We start from the raw sequence: 20922 nt of genomic DNA, 5'->3' as shown, positions 1-20922 counted from the left end.
CGGACACCGTTTGGTGCTCCCCTTGCTAGCGTTTGTCCTTTGTATTGTTTCCAGTCCCTTAGACCCTCGTTGGTCTCCAGTTGGACATTAATAAATTTATCTTATCTTATCCTACCAAAAATAGTATAGTCCAATAGAATGAATGAAAAATGTGATTTAGAAAATAATGAAAAATTAAAAAAGGATATAAACATTTGAAGCTTCTTTTAATCTATTAAATCCTATGAGTTGATTGGTCAATTAAATTGAAAATTTGAATTGAATGATTCCAATACTTTCCCGCCAAACAAAACTAATAATACTACTAATAATAAAATATATTAATACATTACATTATAAATTTTGACTTTATTTAAAACCAACTTCAAGATAAAAATGAAGACTAGGACCGTCAAATTTAAAAGCATTTTTTCCGGGTAGAAACTTAGTGGCAAAGAAATGGATATTATTCCGTCCGTCTTGAAAAGCCATTGACAACCAAAAGAGCATTGCAAGGATAGAGTCATCGTAAAAAAACAAATCCTGGCAATGATAAATTCACATAAAATCGGTTGGTTGTTCGTTAAACATGATGTTTATAAAATCCGATTTGCTTATTTAATTTGAAAAAATCGGCCATTCCTTGGATTTCATTGTACGTTACACGTGGTGTTATTTTTTTATACTCTCACAATTTCATCGGATAAGTGCCGTAAGCTGAAGCTCGAAGCTGTGAAATCATCTGTGTGTAGTGCAATCGGAAGCCATGGGGGGAGGGGCCGTATTACGTAGCATTGGCAGAGTAATTGGTGCGGGAGGCACTGGGCGTGCCGGGGTTGGGGCGGCCGCTAAGTCCCCTGGACAGAAAATGAGGATTCCATCCTCATATACAATGGTTGATGACTGGGAATTTGCAGCAGATGAGGATGGATTTGAGGCCCATCCACATGCTGTCCTGGATGATCATCGCCATGTTCGTGATCGGCTCATCTTCGGGTCGGCACCGACACAGCAAGAAGTGCTCGAAGCCACATCAGATTTGCAAGATGCCATTAAACAGTAAGTTGGTCTACTCCTTTTCCCAATTCATTCATTAGGCGTTTGGAGTTTCTGGGTGCAAAGCGGGATTAAAAAAACATTGAAAATGTTTGGTTGTTCATCAATTGGAATAGGAATAGGAATGCATATTTCCATTTTGCCTCTAAAATAAGCTTACCATTCTTACCATTCCAAGAAATAGTTGTTATTGGAATAGCCATTCCTATTCCCAATATGCATTCCTATTCTCCATTCCTATGCCTGCAACCAAACGGGCCGGCACGATGAATCCTGTTTTGGGCATTTAGATTGTGTGGAATAAAAGGTACGCCCAATTGTTTTAACGTGGCAATTATGAAGCTTAATGGGGTTCATAGATTGGTGTTCTTATGCGTCTAGTCTGGTAACTTGGTCTAAACTGGCGCACTGTTACGCTGGTCATAGCCCATGTCTCTATGTGACTGTGGTGTTAAGTTTAGAATAATTTTATCCAAAAAGGACAGTATAGGATAAGAATGGTAGCAAAGGCTCCATTTGTGGCGGTGTTTTATAACTTAGAAAACTAGTTTTAGAAAAGAATATGAAGAGTCCTAGTGCTGTGCCTAATTTTTTTAGATGGAATGTTACAAACTGTAAATAGTGGTAAACTCCAACCATCATTCGTTGGGTTCAAAGTGTTGTGATGGTAGCCGTGATGAGGTGGGTCTGAGCTTCTCATGATGCATGGGAATATAAATTTTGGTGTTATGTTATGATTTAATTTTCAGCATAAGGGTATAGGAGAGGAATTAGATTCAGATCTTCACTATGGTTGCACTTTTATTAAGAAAACTCGTTTATGTAAGGATTCTAACAGAAAGACATGATTATGGTGCTGTATTCTGAGTTGGGTACATAGATTTGTGTACAATGAGAGTAGTGGTAATCATAAACCATTTGTCGTTGCGCACTAGTGAGTAGCTATTGTCAGCTACTGTTGAGGATCTCATTTGTGAAATCATTGTCAGGCAGGTTAATACTTAATATAAATATAAATTATAGATTAGTGTTTAACTTCAGAATTGTTGTGATTTTTTTTTTGAGTTATAATTGAAGGTTAGGAATGACAAAACATCCTCAACTTATGCTGGTGTTTAATTTCAGGAAAGTGATCTCAGAAAAGAAATGCTAGAATGATGAGACTATAATAGTGCTGGATCTTGGTTGTGTTCATAGATTGCTGTGGATTGGGAATAGCAGTGCGCTTGAAAACTCGTTTATGGGATCTCATTGTAGTTGCAGGGTGGCTCAGTCATGGGAGTGAGGATCTGATTTCTGAAACATTGTCGTAAAGGAAAGTATAAATTTATTGTTGTCCCAGGTTTAGTCTCTCTTTTTCTCAGAATGAGGTGAGATTTTAGGACTGGGAATGAAGTCTCCATTTATGGTAGTGTTTGTTTGCTAGAAAAATAATCTGTGAAACTGATGCTAGGAAGGTGAAGATTATTATATTACTGGATCTTTATTTGGGTTCATACATTAGTATGAAATGCGAAAAATTATAAAAGACCAGATTCCTTTCCAGTTGGACCCTCAATCTTGACTTGGGTTCATAGATTAGTGTGAAATTAAAAATAATATCAACGACCGAACTGTAGGGCCCAGGGGTTGTTTCAGTAGCATCTATGAGGTAGGCTATAAGTATCTTGTTTTGAAAGACCTTTTTGGTGCAAAAGGATACTGATTTGGATTAGACTTAAATTTGGAATTCGGTTTCCTCAGGATAACATATGAATGTATGTTAAGAATTAAATCTCCATTAATGGTGATGTGTTCCGAGAAAATTAATTTTTCCAAAAGGTTGCTAGGATAGTGAGATGATTCTAGATTGGATTGTGATATGAGTTCATAAATAGGTTTGCACTCTGAATTGATTATAATGGTAAACCTCAACACTTTCACATTTGGACCAGTATCGTTGCCATTGTCTTTAGTTTTGGGGGTCAATTTCTCTTTTTATATACCAGCTTGGTGCAGCAGCATTTTAGTCTAGATTAGTGTTGCTTGGCATCTGTTTTCTTTTAGGAAACAGGATAAGATTGTAAATGGAACTTTCTTTTGTGGCCGTGTTCGTTTCTAAACAAATACTTTTATTACACAACACTTGGAAGGGGTTCTGTACAATGTTGGCAGACATGGGTGGGATAATACAATGTATAATGAACTAAGTTACTGATTTGGATGCCGATTCAGAAGTGGACTACCGGATGCAGAGATTTTTTTTTTTGCAGATGCGAATGCGGGACGAAGCATGTGTGCGTGCGTGTATATACACACACACACACACAAAAAAAAAAAAAAAAACAAATCATTTGAATCTCAAAATCATGTCTGCAACTTGAATTGGCCAAAATGTTTCTTAGCTTGAATTAGTTGCCCTTTACTAGAAAAAGCATCCTCGTCTTCATCTCTACTATTTAAGAAGATGGCCTTCAATTCAAATACATGATGCTTTTACCATAGTATGTGATATGTCATCTTGATAAATTTTATCATCAACCTTGTATTTAATATATTTTCTTGTTTGAGTCTTTTAGTAGATTGCACAATGATTCCAAGCTATCTTACGCCCTTGTATTCAATTCACTGTCAGAAAAGTGGATAATATCCTTTGCTTCAGTCTTTGTGATTTTTATATTTTTGCCTATAAGAAAATATACTACTTCTTTGATGGTTACTACTGTATTATTTACATGGGGATATTAGCCACCTTTTTACTTCTTATTTAAACTCTATGGTTTTGCTTTCTTATACACCTTCTGTAGTCGAATGCTTAGAAATTCAGTTGAACAGAGTTTTATTATTTGTTTCAGTTATGTTCATAAGAAAGGGTGGAAACATCAGTTCAGGACATATTGTATCCCAGAAGATGTGGTCCCACGCATTTTATCACTAGCTTATTTTCATAATCACCATGCACAAGCATCGGAAGGGTCTTCTGATTCTGTTGCATACAAATCTTTGTCAATATATGATGTTTATTGGTTAACTAGTGATATGCCATCACAAATCAAAGCAAAGCCAAGTGAAGTAGACCAATTAGTGTTAGGATTAGGTCCCATTCAGAAATCTTTTCAAAGGCTGTCTAGAGTTGTGCCTTCCATGAGTACTCACAAGTGATTCAATTGGTTTGGATTCCTTTGGTTGTACCGTCCTTGAGTACTCACAAGTGATTCAATTGGTTTGGATTCCTCTGGATGCCCTGCAGATGCTGGCCGGAAGCCAACCTGAGGCCTTTGGCCAGCATCTGTGGGGCATCCAGATGCATCCAAAATCCGCACATATCCGCCTCTGAATCCAGCTGATTTGGGGACGAATTGGTATCTTAGTTTATAATTATAACATGGTACCATATAAGGAATTTTTTTAAGCCTCTCCTAAGATTTTTTTTGATATACTTAGGCTTTTTTCGTGGGTACCTAGTTTTGATCACATTTGTCCTTTTCTTTTGAATAATCATGATTTCTACAATTTATGCCTATAGTTTCAAGAAGCTCAGGTTTTCGCTTTTGTCTTTGTGCTTTCTGAAGGTCATGTTTTTTGCTCATGTCTCTATGCTTTTCAAAGGTTACATGTAGAATAAAATTTCACAACTTCCTTTGTTCGAGAGTCCAATTTTCTTCTGGATGATAGGTTTTGGTTTTCACGTTCTTCCAAATGTGACGACCCTCCTCTCTTGGACGGGATTTTATGACCTATGCTCGTATGACATTTGCATTTATACGTGATTCCTATTACATTTTGGTCTTCTAGCTTTTGTGCTCATCGTTGCAATTTGGTCATTCGATCCTCTTCATGCTTCAACAAGGTTTTTCTTAAAGCTAGGGTTTACATTAGACCCTTAATTTTTCTAATGTATCAGATGTCTAGGGTTTTGAAAATTTGTGCTTTGTTCCCTTTATGGCTGAAAATTAGATTATTGTCCATGATTCTCCTGCGAACTAAGATTTACAGAGAGTTTTTGGAAGCTAAGTAATATATTTGCAATCTCAAAATTCAGTTTTTCTTTTGTAGTCTTGAGTATTGAAATCAGTCCCTCGATTTGTGCCTTGAGATCATTGACTAGGGTTTCACAGCCCCATGTTTTTTTGTGAATTGGGATCCATGTCTAAGGTATTGTGCAATCATCATCATACTCTCTTTAATCTCTTTTGTTTTATCTCATTTTTTGTGCCTCAAAAAGTGTGAAAGATGGCTTCTTTGACCAACATAATGTTGGAAGACAGTCAGAACTTCAACAACCACAACTACAATGCTTAGAAGTAGCAAATGATGACAATTTTTGAATATTGGTGCCTTGACTAGATTGTTCTGGGCATGTCTACTTGTTCTACATTGATAGGTCCAGAGTAGAACAATCACAATGAGTGGAATGAGGAAGTTGTGATGGTTATCAAATTGTTGTTTATTGTTGATCAATTGCCTTAGGTACCTTAGGCAAGAAAACTGCTAAAATATGGAAATATTTAAGGGCCTGCATGAGACCTCAGACAAGAGCTGCGCTTTCTTCTGAAGAACATGCTTTTCTTAATCATGAGAGATGAGAAGATGTCCTTGCAGTAGCATCTCACGAAAATCAAGGACATCCATGATCAATTGGAGGCAATTATTTGAACAATGGAGGAAGAAGGCATGGTAGCAATCTCTCTAAAATGTCTACCAAAGTCTTATAAGCACTTTGAGATGCTCAAGTTCAACTTTACTTCAATTAATGTTGACTTGAATTTTCTTCTAATTTAGTCTTCATTTTTGCGATTGTTTTATTAGGAAACATCAACGATGTAATTGCCTATATATGTACATTTTGTTTTTTAGTAATACCATGCAATTACTATTGTTTATAATCTATTTTCCACATTCGCTGCCCAGACATGGAATTTGGTTTGTACCAACTCCTTATTCGGCTGACATTTGTTTCAATGTCAGCATTGGACTAAAACATTTGGTCTAAATTCTTAAAATGGACCCTTCCCAACTTTCCCCTAAAATTTGGCAACATTTTCCTATCCTCCACGAGCCCGGACGGAATTTAAGTGAAAGTGGAGTGAATTCGCATGCCACTTCAATGTTTTTGACTTTTAAAAAGTTTTTTTTTTGGTCTTTTCAGCTCTATTCAACCTTTCTAAACCTAAAAAGCCTAGTCCCCAAGGACCTGCAGATCAAACTTGGAATAAGTGCACACAAGTCCATATATATATATATATATATGTATGTATGTATGTATGTATGTATGTATATATGTACTCACAAATCCTTATGAAGCATAAGGGGGAAAAAAAAATCACGAATTGGATTCTTGACCCCGACCTTGTTCCCAACCCCGAATTGGCAACTAAGCTCAAAAGGCATATATGTAATTCTATTTAAATATAGAGTTTAATTCAGTTTGTGAAGGCTGTGTGCATGAATAAAAAGAAGGCTCTGTAGAGTTTACAAACAGATATAATAGGGTTATCTGTGTGCGTGTATTATTTAAGAATCAGAAGGAAGTGAAGCCTGTTACATATATCTCTGTCATTCAGAACCTTGTTTCACAATTATTCATGTTCTAGCAATTTCTTCAATGCCTCGTACAATAATCTCCTGTTTCCTGGCAAAGTTTATTATAGGCAACATATGGTTAGCTAGAGTTCCCAAAGTGATTGAAACCTCACTACTACACATGGGTAAAATTAGTCATCAGCATGTGGTGTTTCTCATGCTTTTGATGACTACAATGAATTTGTACTACTCACTGACAAATCACCCATGCTAACCGTAACACCAAAATTGCGTCATCTTTACATTGCATTTTAATTTTTAATAATTATTGAAGTGGATTGTGCTGGTGTATTTGACTATGTTGCTATATTATTAGCACAGTAATGTATGAACTTGCTGCTGCTTATGTATGCATATATGCGTGTGTGGATATATTTAAAAAAAAAACATGTATGGACAAACCCCAAACAAACCCAAACCTAACTCAAAAATGTTTTGGACAAATTTTGAACCCAAATTGCAAAGCTGTGTCCGTACCAGAATCTGAACTGGCAACTTAGTTTATAATTTTAACAACTTGCACCAAATTGACCGTAAAAAGTGAGTCCAATGATGGTCCGTAATCTTAAGTGCAGCAAAACAAAATTATGGATATAGCATTCTTCCTGATAGGATATGATGGAACAGAAGCATAATATGAAAAAGCAATTGAGATATGGATTTGAGATGACTAATTTGAGGTTTTGTAATTACTGTCTAGGAAAATGGTAAATTAGATACTCTATGGTGTTTTCATTTTCACCCAACTATCTCTTCTCTTACAATAGAAAATAGTTTGAAACATTTTAAGATAATGGGCAATTGGTTGATGTTACTAGATATAGTATTATGGACAACTGATTGGAGTTTTCACACATGGAAGCAGATATTTCTGTGGGCATTTCTTGCCAAACCAAAAGATTAAAACATTTTCATAATCTTTAGCTAAAATTGGAACCTCAAAAACTGTAGAAAATTTAAAATAAAAGAAGATAAAGAACTATTATATATTATATTTGAGCTATCCAAGTAGAGAAAATTCATGAATTTTGAAATCTGGGATTTTTTTCATTAATTTTAACTTTTTGAATCTCCAATTACAGTACACACTGAACCGTGCATTACTGCATTGTTTGAATGTTAAAGTGAGTCACAAACTACAAAGTTCAAACTACAAATGTCAGCCTATATGGTACAACTTTAAAGTGGTATTTGCAGGAAATTTTAATTTTGCCTGTAATTCCAATTGGGGCCTTTCATCTGGAGCAATGAAGGATTAGCAACAGAAAATAGTCTCAAAGAATATGTGCTTCAACAGTGAAGCTAGCATGAGCAAAGAACTGTTATTAATGAGATTGAGAGTTGTCTTTATAAGATAGAAGCTGTAGGGAAAGGGTACCAGTAGCTTCTCACATTTCTTTTTCTAACCTCCTAAACGGTACATTGGATCTGGGTGTTTTTCTGTTGTGTTTCTTCATATTTGAGCTAAGATCTTAAAGTTATTGTCTCAGCCTCTGGGTAGTTATGAAGAATGTGGAGAATTCTTTATGGACAAAGGTTAAACAATAGCGATTAACAGGTGACGTCCAAATTTATAGATGACCTGATAACAATGCAGTACAACCACCTAAAAAATTTGCACAACTAATCCAATACATGTGTTAAACTTTTTGTAACCAGAATAGCATAAACAGAGAGCTAATAACTTAAAACAAACACAAGAACAGATGGAAGAATACACAAGCCATCAGACACAAAATTACCCTGGGAGAAACCTCCTCAAGGGAAAAACCCAGCCACACCCAAAAATAATCTTTAATTGAAATCTCAGAACCTGTGTACAAAGATCTCAAGCTTAATCAGTCATAATCTAACCCATGATTGTTAACACTTAACAATCAAGGAGTATGCCCTTTAACAGATTGAGCAATACATCCTTTGCATTTGCAATACATACAATACTTCACATATCTTGCAGATACTAAAGACAAAAGAAAATGTTTCTCACACTGTAATGATCATACACTGATCATATACCAAAAATAATACTGAAATGTCAGTCACCAAGCTTACTGTGTCAGATATCTATCCTTTTAACAGTCACATAATTTGCTATCTTTTCTCTTTTCTGCAGTTGCACAAATTTAGGATTGTGTGACTTATGAATATCTCCTATACACACAAAACAACGGAACAAGAGTGATAAAAAATAAGATCTGTAACTCCAGAGTTCTATGGACTGTTGACAGTAGTCAATAATTTCCGTTACATATGTTCAAGTTTATGAAGCTTCAAAATACCGACATTGAAGATGGGACCCTCCACATAGATGGACTCCGAGCTCTGCAGAGTACAACCCAATGCTCCATGAGCCGTCCATGGCAATCACACATACTATTTAATATTCCACATAACTATGAAATCGTGCAGTCACTCGAACCAATGTATTCCTCAAGCAATCACTAAATAACTGACGACACTTGGATTTCCCAATTCATTGTCACTAAGGGCAACTTCAATAAATAAACTGATTTATATAATTTGAGAGCCCTCGAACATAACGGAAGAGATGATGAATCCTGTTTAACAAATTCCACGACAGATAAAATATCTATGCCCACCTTTGATGCCATTTTATTCTTTTACGACGATGATCAAGGTACAAATAAATATGAAGTGTTTCCTGGAATTAACATAGAAGACTGCCAGATACAGAATGCTATTGCAGCTTATACTTTATAGTGCTAAGTATAACATAGAATTGCATACAATGAGACATACACAACAATCTAGAACTGTAAGATGATGAGCCTCTCCTCTGAGAGAACTAGATTATCTTTGAAGCCTCAGAGAAAAATGAAAGAGGATAGCATCACAGCCAGAATGTCTCTAGTAGTTCTACGACTCCATCAAAGAACAAACAAAACCGCACAGAATTCTGTGAAATACATTCAGCCAATTCCAGTTATAAAGATCTTTCTTGCAGCTATTAACTTCAACACCATATTCCTCCGGTACTATTTCAATCAATACTTATGCACAAACGCCCCAGGTGTGCTATGGGTACCAATAGAGTTGCATGACTCCTTCAATGAAAGATCAATTTAACTAGTGGGTGGCTCGTGGTACAACTTTACAAGCAAAATATTTTTATGAGCTTTTAAAGATAACAATTAGTTGCTTAGGTGAGCAAGGAGTGAACAATTATTGGAACATTGTCAGTATTTGGGTCCCTTGCCCTAGCTGAAATGAAAAATTCCGGACTACAATTCCTCCATATTTTTACCTGATTGATATTGAAATACATATGGCAATAATATAAAACTAGCAATGCAATACATTAGGAATGAATACCACCTGATAATTCTAGACATTTATCAAAATAAGAGCTTAAAAAGTAGTATTTTTGAACCTTTTTTTGTGACAACAAGTACAATATATATTGATAAGCTATAAAAGAAAAAAAAACCTTCCTAAGAAAATGCATAGGGAATATTACAGACACCTAGCTGAAGGTCCTATCCAAGCATAAAGCTATTGGAATAAAAACTACACATCCAAATAAGTATAATAGGAATTTGTTATTAATTTGAAATTAGCATAGGCTAATATATAATTAAAAACTAAAGCAGATCCAATAAGAAGCAAGAACTGCAAATCCTTGGCTGTTGTTGACAGTGTTGCAGATTAAATAGAAACAAGCAGAGCGAGGAAAAAATCCCAGGGCAGAGAGCATAAATATCAAAAAATGAAATAATGCCAAAATTTTGTGATAAATCCTGGATTCCTTGGGAGTATACCTTGGTGAATAAGCAGATATAAGGTGTTAATGTAAGTGCTATGTTGAACAGGTGTGCTTGACCGCTTAATTAGAAATTATAAAACCAAACATTTTTTGTTTTTGTTTTGAGTGTTTGATTTTTTCTATGATTCATTGACCTCTTTTATTAACTTACCTTTTAAGATATTTATATGCATAATTTTGATTGTGATGGTTCAAACTTTTTATCATCCATGTTTGTTTACTTTTTAAGTTTTTAGTATAATGGACCAACTACCTTTTAAAAATGCTTTAATTTGGCTGAATCTACTTAACTTACGAGGAGATCAAATTGATGTTTTGTACAATGATTGATTGTAGGACTATAACTCCTGTTTCCAGCACCTTTGGTCATGAAAAGGTATCGACATCTTTCCTGTCAGTGCATGATAAGGTTGCCTCTGCCGAAGTTTCAGGAGTCCAAGAAACTGAGGGTGAATCCTATGCGAACTCTGTAGTTGGATGTGGGTCAGATTTAGATCAAGACAAAGTGGTGCAAAAATCGGTGCACTCTAATGTTCTTGATGCTTTTCACCTGCTTCAGAGCAATCCTGCTATCCAGGTTTCCTGATTATACTTCTTATTGATATTAATTTCTCAATGGTTTATGTGGTAACCTATCTAATCTTATTCTTATAATTAGTTGAGTTGATATATTTTTTCTCTCAAATCTTTACTACCTGATACTTGTTTGAGAATACTCAAGACTGATTATTGTTCCATTGAAGAAATGTGTTCATCACAATACTGACATGTTAATAATGCCAGATCACATGACAAATAATCATTATTTGAATAGGAAGTGCAGAAGTCTATAATTCTAGAAGATGTAGAGAACAATAAATACAAATGCAGAAGAGATGCTTGAATTTCAGAAACTTTCTATATTCCAGAAGTTTTAAACCTTATTTGAGTACCTCGGAATGTAGTTTTCTATAACACAATTGTTAAAATTTTAGAAATCTGGATATAGAGTTATCCAGCCAGTTGATTTATGCAAGGTGTCAAGGCAAGGGGGTTGCAATTAGGAAAATGAATGCCATTTAACTAATGGCAACTTGGTGGGTGAAACTGATAGTGATGGTTGCTCCTTGGTGTATAATTATTTTATGTACAAGATCTGGGTCACATCCTTGTAATTGGCATGAATAGTACCATATTGAAATTTTGGACTCTCTTGGATGATTGAAAATGCATGGAAATAATGCCATTAAGTTTTGCTATTTATATGTCAACCTTTTTAAATTTGTATTCTAGGCAAATCAATGTAATTTAACATTGTTAAGATGGAGCTTTTGTTCTAGAGACACTAGAATCCACTTGTAAGTCCGCAGCAGGAGAAGTGGAATGAGCAGGTGCCCCAATAGGAGAAGGCAGATCTGGAAGAGTCACAGGTGAAGTAGGGCAGGGGATGGTTGTCGGATCTGCTCCAAACGGTAAGCATTGCAGACATCAAATGGGTTACTTCTGTTTTTGCAGGCTGCCAGGGCACTCTGATCCAATTCTCCATCTGATACCTTACCAGCAGTTGTCATGTTTAAATTATCAGCCAATGGAACACTGTCAGGCACATGATGGGAGGAAACCAAAACATTCTGTCTCTAAGCACAATCAGAATGAAGAGCATAGCACTTTTGTCCCTTGCCATCACCAAAGCCACACTGGACCTTCTTGATCACTGTAAGAGTCTTGTCTTTGACCCACTTTTTGTCTGTGCCCTTGAAATTTGGTTGCTGTAGTTTGGTACCATCAATATTTCCACCTTTACAAAATTGGCAGATATTAGGACTGCCCTCGCACACTACATCAACCCTTGGGCAAAACACTCACCAATCTATAAAAAATAAAGCTTCTGCCAGCAATTGGGGTCGTCAGTCCAAAATTTCTTGTTTTCTGTGTCTTGGAAAGCGTGCATCATGGCATCTTTAAGCAACATAATGTTGGAAGGCAGTTGGTGATTCAACTGGAAAAATTACAACACATGGAAGCAGCAGATGATGACTATATTCAAATACTCTCACCATGATTAGCTTGTTTTGGGTAAAGTGTCTTGTCCTACTGGATCGAGACAAGATCATGATAAGTTTGATGAGTGCAACCAAGAAGTGGTCATGCTATCAAGCTTTTGACTACTGATGATCAGCTGCCCTGAGTGCTATTTGGCAAGACAATTGTAGAGATCTGGACTATTTTGAAGGATCTCCATGAGACATTAAATAAGAGTTGTGTGTTTTTCATGAAGAACCAACTATTTACTATCATGATGGATGAACATATGCCCTTACAGGAGCATCTAACGAAGATTAACGACATTCAAGATCAGCTAGATGGCATTAGTGGGAAAATGGAGGAAGAGGAATGGTAGTCATAACCTTGAAGAGTCCTAGCATGCATAAGACATTAGTAAGCCTGCAACTATGTGTGCCAAACTTCAAAGAGATGTCACCAATGCCTGTGATGTCATAGGTTAATCAACTCCAAGAGTAATTGTACCCTGATGAAGTTTCAATTTGCAAAAGCACTTTTTCTATCCAGTTGTGCTTGGTAGTAGCCGAGTCCACATACCATATAGAGTGTGAACCATCTTTAAAAATATATTCCTCATTTGGGGAATCTTCTGCTTAAGCAACGTGGTTCTACTTGTCTGTCTGCTGCCAACATGGTTTGTCACTTTGAAATAGCTTCTTTGGAGGTGGTTTGTTGGATGATCCTTTGCTGAAGGAGTTGCACTGACAATTTTTCACAGATAGGACACTTCGTTGGCTTGTGAATAAATTACCAGATTTGGGAGGTGCATTGAATTGCTTCATAGGCTTCTTACCTATATGACGTGTAGTCATGGCATGAGCTTTGATCATGTTCTTTGCTTAGAGTCTCTTCTTTTTAAAGAAGATTTACTAGCTTCTCAAAAGTGGTTGTTGTGTCACTGACATTCAAAGTTATCACAAAGATTTTATATTTGAGATGTAGTGCCCATAGAACAATAGGCGCCATCAACTGTTTCACCTAACGCTTGTAGGGATGCCCTAAACTTAACAATCCTTTTAAGAAAGGAATCTAATTGTTCTCCATTTTTCATCTTTAGACCATACAGCTGAATATGCACATTCAGGACCTCATTTTGATTCTTTGCCTAATATGCTGTCTTGAGTTTCACATGCATCTTTGGCTGTGGACTAGTCATGGATAAAGGGCTGAATTTCATCATATGCATTGAATAAAATGATCAATTTTTCCTTTCTGTTGGCCTGTTCAAATTTCTTTTGCTCATCAAATTTATCTTATGGCATATTGTGGTACCATTGACCACACCCAAAACTTCCTGGAATTCGAGTTTTAAGCTTGGTCTTCCAAACAAAATAATTATTCCTGGGTAGCAATTGCAACTCTGAAAGAAGGAACTTTGGAGAACTGTCTGCTATCTTATTAGGGAGATACTATCCTACTTCTTCTTTAGTGCAAAATAACTCCCTTATAGTGTGGTTTCCAAAGAAAAGGTAAAAGAATTCATTGTCATCTATTTTTTCTCTCTGACCTCAAAAGTCCTTACCTATGAGATTTACTTCACAATAAAAAATGTCGAATAAATTAAAAATATAAGCTATAATCAGTATGGAATACATAAACGAAGCCTCTCAAATATAAAATTACACATGCCCAAGTGCAATTAAAAAATTATAAATATGAGAACTAATCCTGATCAATTTTGAGCACCTCACTAGAAAAAAAAGAAAAAGTTAATGCACTTATTTGGCTGCATTTACATGCCATGGTTCTTGAGCAGACTTCTACACAGCAGGGCTGGTATGAACACCTCACTTGGAGCACAAATGACATCAGAAAGTGCATGCCCACTGCCAGTGCATTGGCTTTTGTCTCCTCACAAGGTCGCTAGTTGTGCTACCAATGCAGATGACGTGAGAAGCAGTGCACAGAAGAATTCCTACAAAACCACTGCCTCTTGATACCTGCATGAATAGCACCTCTGAACTCTGAATTTTGCCAATAGGCCACACTTCATTTTGTTGCAAATAGAAGAGGTGATTTAATAACAAGCTCAGCCAATGAATCAAACAACAATATTGCTTAACCAAAGAGCGGCTCCAATATAATCGATGCAAAACAAAGATAAGAGCCTGAAATGAGAAGGCTGCTTGCAACAAAGAATCTCTAATAGTCCCTGGCACCGGTTCTAGGGAGAAGTTTGCTTGAAACATGCTTTGATGTGAAACCTTGGAAATGCATCCTGAAAGTTCATGGCCCAGAATTGGAAAATTCAATGTTGCAGTATTTTGATGTCTACTGTTTTGGTATTATCTGAGAGAGAGAGAGTCACCATTGACATAGAAGAACCTTTCATGGTAAAAGCCTAATCAAAACAATAAAGATATTTGCCAGATAGGAATATGGCATCGGCACAGGAATGATTCTTGCTCTGATACCATATAGATATTGCAGAGCAATCAACTGAATCAATTTCATTATGAAATGGGTTTATATAAAAAAGATGGCGGTAAATGTAACAACCACTTTTCTCGGGTCTTAACTAACCACTATCATATTAAAGATAAACAATTATTACTTAATATTCATAGGAAGACAATTATATCAGTTATGTTCATGTGCATGAGATTAATAGTTACAATTTCTTAAACAGAAAACTCATAACTAACAATTGAAGATACCATCATTGAATTTACCATGGAAATTAAAAACTACATACCATGGAATTCGAAACCGGAATCAATCTAGGGATGCTTCTGCAAACACCCAAGTTAGTCCACAAATACCACTTAGGATCAAATGACGATTACCATCCAATACCACTATATCAAATCATATGACGATTACCATCAAATTCCACTATATCAATATCAATTGACAATTACCATCAAATACCACTATATCAATTAGGGCATTGATTACCACTGGATCATTTAGGGCATCACATATCATTGTATCAATTAGGTTGACTATTATCATTGGATCATTTAGGACATAACATACCATTGTGTTAATTAGGGCATCCATTACCATTGGATCATTTAGGGCATCAGATAGCATTGTATCATTTGGGGCGTCAGATACCACTGTATCATTTAGGGCATCAGATACCACTATATCATTTAGGGCATCTATTATCATTGGATCATTTCGGGCATTAGGTACCGCTGTATCATTTGGGGCATTTGATTTCTCCTAGCTTTCAAGAAGCCGTAACTCGTAAAGAATGTCTTGCCTTCTTGGATGTCGATATAATATGCCAAGTGTGCATTTCGGTTTCAAGTAAAGGATCGAATAAATATGGAAAAGAACTTGAAGGTTATAAATCAAAAGGATAATTTATAATATATTTATCTACTTGCACGTAGATGTATTTATAAGATGGCATCATACTATATATTTTATCCAAGGGCGTATCTTTTATTATGTATATCTAAATACATACTTTACTTGGAATATTATTTTATCTTCTTGTACATGTATTTAAATGTACGTAATAGATAGAATCTTGTATAGAAATAATACTATGGTGTCACCTTTTTTATATATTTATATATACATATATAAATATGTATTATAATGATGTGTGAAAAAGTCAACCAAAATCCAATAAAGGTATGTACTTTATATAAGTTAAGAGCATTAATGTTTTTTAATCCAATAGCTCATGCTGTGTCTAATGTGTGTATCTTGTTACGTAGTCACTTGGCCCTCAACCATGGTGATTCACGATTCATACTTATTTGCCTAGTGATGGTGATGCTCATGTGCTCAATTCTTTTCTGACAATGCTTTCACCTCTTTGAGGTGCTCCCTACAAGGAAATTCTCCGCAGTTAAATCATATTACCATAACAAGGTATTAATCATAAATGATCATAACGGTTAACCACCTTTTCAATTCCATGAATTCATGATAAATAATCAACTAGCATGTTATCTTTATATGAAATCATAATGACTAACCATCTTACAATTTTGCAGGATTATAACAAATTTAATTGTCAACTGACTTCATGTGAACCTCAACAGCTATATGAACATTTTAAATTGGGTCGAAAATTGGGATGTAACAGTAAACAAAGTGCTTGAAATAGCACTCACACAGTTTACAACAAATAATAAACTATTACACATAACAATTCAACCAAAAGAAATAAACAAATGATAACAGATCTGACAAGTTATATGGGAAGATGATTGAATATGCCAACAAGTTCAACACATTATATCAGTGATCAGGGTTAGAGCAGAAATTGTTAAATTGTTATTAACTGTAGGAAGCACCATTCTCATGCATTGTGGTATGCATGAACATGTGTTTAATATGTATGCTTGATATATGCAGAAAGATAATGTTTGAATGCACAATTCCTTACGTATCAATTTAGGCAATAATTCAAATAATATATTTGATACTTAACATCATTCAATTAGATATAAACAATAATATGGATATACAGTCTATTTATCAGAAAACAGGGAATGATCGTGTTGAGGTTTGGGAGGAAATACAAGGATGGAGAAACAAGCAAAAGCTTCCTCACTATGTACACAACCTCATGAAGGATAGATGGCAAAGGTCACATGAGACCTAAGAGGATGTCATATCTGTTCTGGGGCCTAGCTTGGCGGATTGCTTCAGGCAACCTATGGTAGATTCCCTGCTAGCCTCTACAATAGCTGATTGGTTGGATGGATTCAAGGGTCTCTCAATCATTGGAGGATAAATAAGATGGCATGAGGAGGGAGGGCAGTTACAAGCCTCCTCACAAGGAACACCACCTCATGAAGGATGGATGGCATATATCACATGAGGCCAAGAGGGATGGTATGGTATACGTGCTCTTTGGCCTAGTGTAGAGGATCGCTTCAGACAGCCTATCACGTCTACTTATCCAAGCTTGTCATGCTTGAGCCCACATAGTATATTATATATGCTAGATGAGTAAGATGTGTATATATATATATATATTCTTTAGCCTTGGTAGTAATAATTGATTTTATGAATTGTATCTTCAATAATTGTCTAATATGATTGCAGGATCTCAACAAGGATTTATATTGCCGTTACATTCTTCGGGTAAAGTTATATCTGTAGCCTAGGTCACAAGGTTCACTGGATTTTCAGCCTTAGGGTTTGAAATTCGGCAAACTTACAGAAAGTATGAAATTCGTCAAAGTTTTTTGAAATTTGTGGACAAATACAGGCGAAGGTTTATTTAATTAAAATAAATGCTGAAAAACGATTCTCTTGGGCAGGTAACCAATCCTTCTTCCAAAGTTCATACAATTCAGGAGGTATGAGGGTCGCTGCAGAAATCTTCATAAAACTGGATCACAATCGCTTTCTTTCTACAAAACAGATCATACTTTTTGTCCATAGATGAGATGTAGATGCCCTGCTGTCTGTAGATGCCTTGCATTGGTAGAGTCTGTGGACAGCCATGGCGGGAAATGTCGCTGTTGTGTTTTACTCTGCTTATCGGCCCTCAAATAAACTCTCTTGAACTTCCTAAACAATATTAAATATATTATACAAACTTTATTTTATAATATAACTTTTATTTATTATTTTATTTTTATTTTTTGATATTAAAATTTAGTAAATTTAATTTAATATATAAAAATTATGTTAAATAATTTAGTATGATTTGTTTTGATACTGTAAGTAACAGTTCATGGAAGTGATTGTGTTGGAGTTTTTGCATCAACGTTTCGGATCATCCTCTTCCCTCTTGGTCCTTAATGTTTGGACCCCTTTTTCATTTTCTTCTTTTCAACCCCTTTATCCCTACCCTGGTCTGCAATCTATGTACTAATTTATCCTTCAGCTCTCTTTTGTTGTGATGATGGATCACAGAGTGTGATCCGAAACGTTGATACAAAAACTCCAACACAATCACTTCCAGAAACTATTACGTATTGCATGATAGATTGTGGAAAATTGATGTCTTTAATTGTTTTGATATTTTTAAAATATTATTTATATTTATAAAAAATAAAATTACATTAATCAAATTTAATAACAATGGTTTTTTGTGTCAAATTTCTTCCAAATTTTATTGCTGTCGAATTTGAAGAACTCAAACCTTGTGTCTTAGTCTGTAATTATATTATGCTCCCTGTTTTTGTTGAATTTGTAATTCTATGGCGAAATATATAGTAATCCCAAAAAAGGAACCTTACAATAAGCACACTTTGCTTAACAGTTTCAGTTTCTAAACACCAACAATCATTAACCAAGGTCCAAAACGAAACTTGCTATGCACTGTTTATTTTTACTTACCACAGTTCAAAAAATACCAGAAAATAAAACCATTATACAACAACAGAATTTGAAACATTGTTTAGAGCCTGGTTTACTATGTTCTTATTAGGACTGGTCCATTTCCTCCATACGGCAAGCAAAGTTCTCTTGCTTCAACAGATGCTCTTTTCTCTTGAAACGTTTTCTATGATTTGACATACCAAATACTTCTATATGCTTTTGTGTTTCCCAATTGCTCAGTTGCATCTTCAACAAATAAATGCTAGTTCATGCAACATAACCTGATTTCCACCTGCCATGGCAAAAAATATGAAAGAAATGGAATGGATGAAGGTTTATGCCCAACACGGTTTGAGTCTTGTCGTGAAGGTCTCTTCTTATATTTACTTGTCTGTAAATGTAATAAGAGATCATAAAGAGGTTGCAGATCCTCAAGTGGCCACTTGCTCTCCTAAAACCTGTTTTCTTATTCCTAGTTAAAAATCATATTCCGATTTCTGATCCAAATCTTTCTTGGGGTCTTGCACCAATTGATGGTACTTAAAACAAAGCCAAATAAAAGAATGGTGATACGTAGTGACAATGCAACATAATTTTTATCGAAAGTTTTCCAAATCTGTGTCTATTCATTTGAGGAAGGGAATGTACGTTTGCACAAGAAGATCAAAACTGAATAAACTCTAATTTCCTATTTGTAAACTAACAAAGTTCATCATTCTATTTGCTTTCAATAATTGTAGTGATTGAGGTTTTTTGTATGGAATATTTTTATGCAGGGGATGGTGGTGTCACTAGCCTCAGATAATGCTGTGTGGGATGCGTTTCTTAAAAATGAGAAGGTTCAAGAATTCAGACAATCCCTCGTAAAAGGTTAGTTCCATCTGTGATTCTGAGACGTTTGTAAGAACTATATATACAGTCATTGGAAGAATCTCCATATATTTTGCCTATGGATCTCGACTAAAAGGAAAGATTCTGTGTAGCAGGTGATTCAGAGTTGGTAGAGACCAATAAAGATGAAGGCAATAAGTCATCTCTGATTGAAGTTATGGAGAACATGAAGCTGAGGGTGATTCAGTACATGGAGAAAATAAAAGAACTCTGTAACCAGCTTTTTGGATACGTTGACAAGAAGTTTTTGGAGAAAGATGCAGATTTTGTGGAAAAGGCTTTAGAGGCCTCCTTGATGCTTTGCTTTACTGTTCTCTTGATAGTCCTAGTCAAACGGGCATAAGTTGTATAAACATTACTGTGTCGATTAATTTGACGACATGAAGACAATAATAGTCAATATGTAATAATTTTAAAATCGTAAAGCCTTTTTTCCTAAACTACTTCCTTCTATCCAGAAGATTAGTGTATCATGGCTATCAGAACAGTGCCCCTAAATATGCATATATGTATATAATTATCAATATAATCGAAGTCTGGATTAGAATGTGTAGAATGTGTATATTTCTGTTTGAGTCATTATGAATTCAAGTGTTTTGAATTGTTTAATCCTAATGCATAATATGGAATCTTTGTTTATCCGAATGGAAGTAATGTGTATATAACGTGTTGGTTTATCTCTGGTCATTATTTAAATTAATTAACTCTAGTTAATGCTGATAGGCATTCTACTGAGTGGAGTGGGATGGTGTGAGCGTGTTAATGTTAACTTTTATTTATTTAGCTTAAATTTGACAACCATCTACATGTCAAAAGTTTAAATCTTATTATAAATAGAATATATTTTTCAAAATAATTTAATAAATACGATATAAAATATTTTTTTAAATTATAATATTTCGAGATATAAATCATTCATTTTTAAGAAATAAAAATAAAAAGATTAACTTAGTAAAAAATTAAATAAATAGAGATAAAAGAAATTATTAATTTTAGATATAGTGAATAAATTATAATTATTTTGTAGTGAATATCTATTGGCATTTATGTAGATAGATTTATATAAGATATCTATACTAGTGCTACATATGAGATGGCACATCGGAGAGGCTTCTATACTTGGATGGGTGAACAACATTTTGCATGGATTGGAAACCACTTTTACTCATGGATGAGGCTACAATTGGGTGGATCGTACATCTTGGCATTGACTAGACTTGCAAGATGTATTTTTTATTGTGTTACCAAAAGCACCCAAGACTGGACACCCCATTGGCACACAAGTTCATCATGTGCCTCAAAGAAGAATCGATGGAGTCTAGTGGAAACACAAATCTACTGCTCAAGTTTAATCAACCTCG

At 35.2% G+C, this 20922-nt stretch overlaps 1 protein-coding gene and 1 long non-coding RNA gene across 3 annotated transcripts; both read left to right on the top strand.

Annotated features, from left to right (window-relative positions):
- The first annotated feature begins 426 nt into the window (after nt 1-426).
- Nucleotides 427-20117, top strand: LOC149553834 (uncharacterized). Of its 2 annotated transcripts, none has more exons than XM_089789186.1 (4): nt 427-1038; nt 10718-10958; nt 19447-19540; nt 19657-20117. In XM_089789186.1, exons 1-4 carry the CDS (start codon nt 746-748, stop codon nt 19902-19904), a joined length of 876 nt encoding a protein of 291 aa, XP_089645312.1. In that variant the 5' UTR covers nt 427-745; the 3' UTR covers nt 19905-20117. The 2 variants fall into 2 exon arrangements, with proteins under 2 accessions (XP_089645312.1, XP_089645311.1); XM_089789185.1 differs by having other exon boundaries at nt 565-1038; nt 19654-20117.
- On the top strand, nt 11699-11987 carry LOC149553835 (uncharacterized). Its single transcript, XR_016353199.1, has 2 exons — nt 11699-11832; nt 11925-11987. It is a non-coding gene; the product is annotated as an uncharacterized LOC149553835 (long non-coding RNA).
- Nucleotides 20118-20922: the final 805 nt, after the last annotated feature.

This window comes from Cupressus sempervirens, chromosome 6 (assembly GCF_028749045.1).
Source record: "Cupressus sempervirens isolate cs-2001-9-10 chromosome 6, ASM2874904v1, whole genome shotgun sequence".
NCBI classification, from domain to species: Eukaryota; Viridiplantae; Streptophyta; class Pinopsida; order Cupressales; family Cupressaceae; genus Cupressus; species Cupressus sempervirens.
Note: the sequence above shows the minus strand (reverse complement) of the source record. Positions and strands in the feature narration are given on the sequence as shown.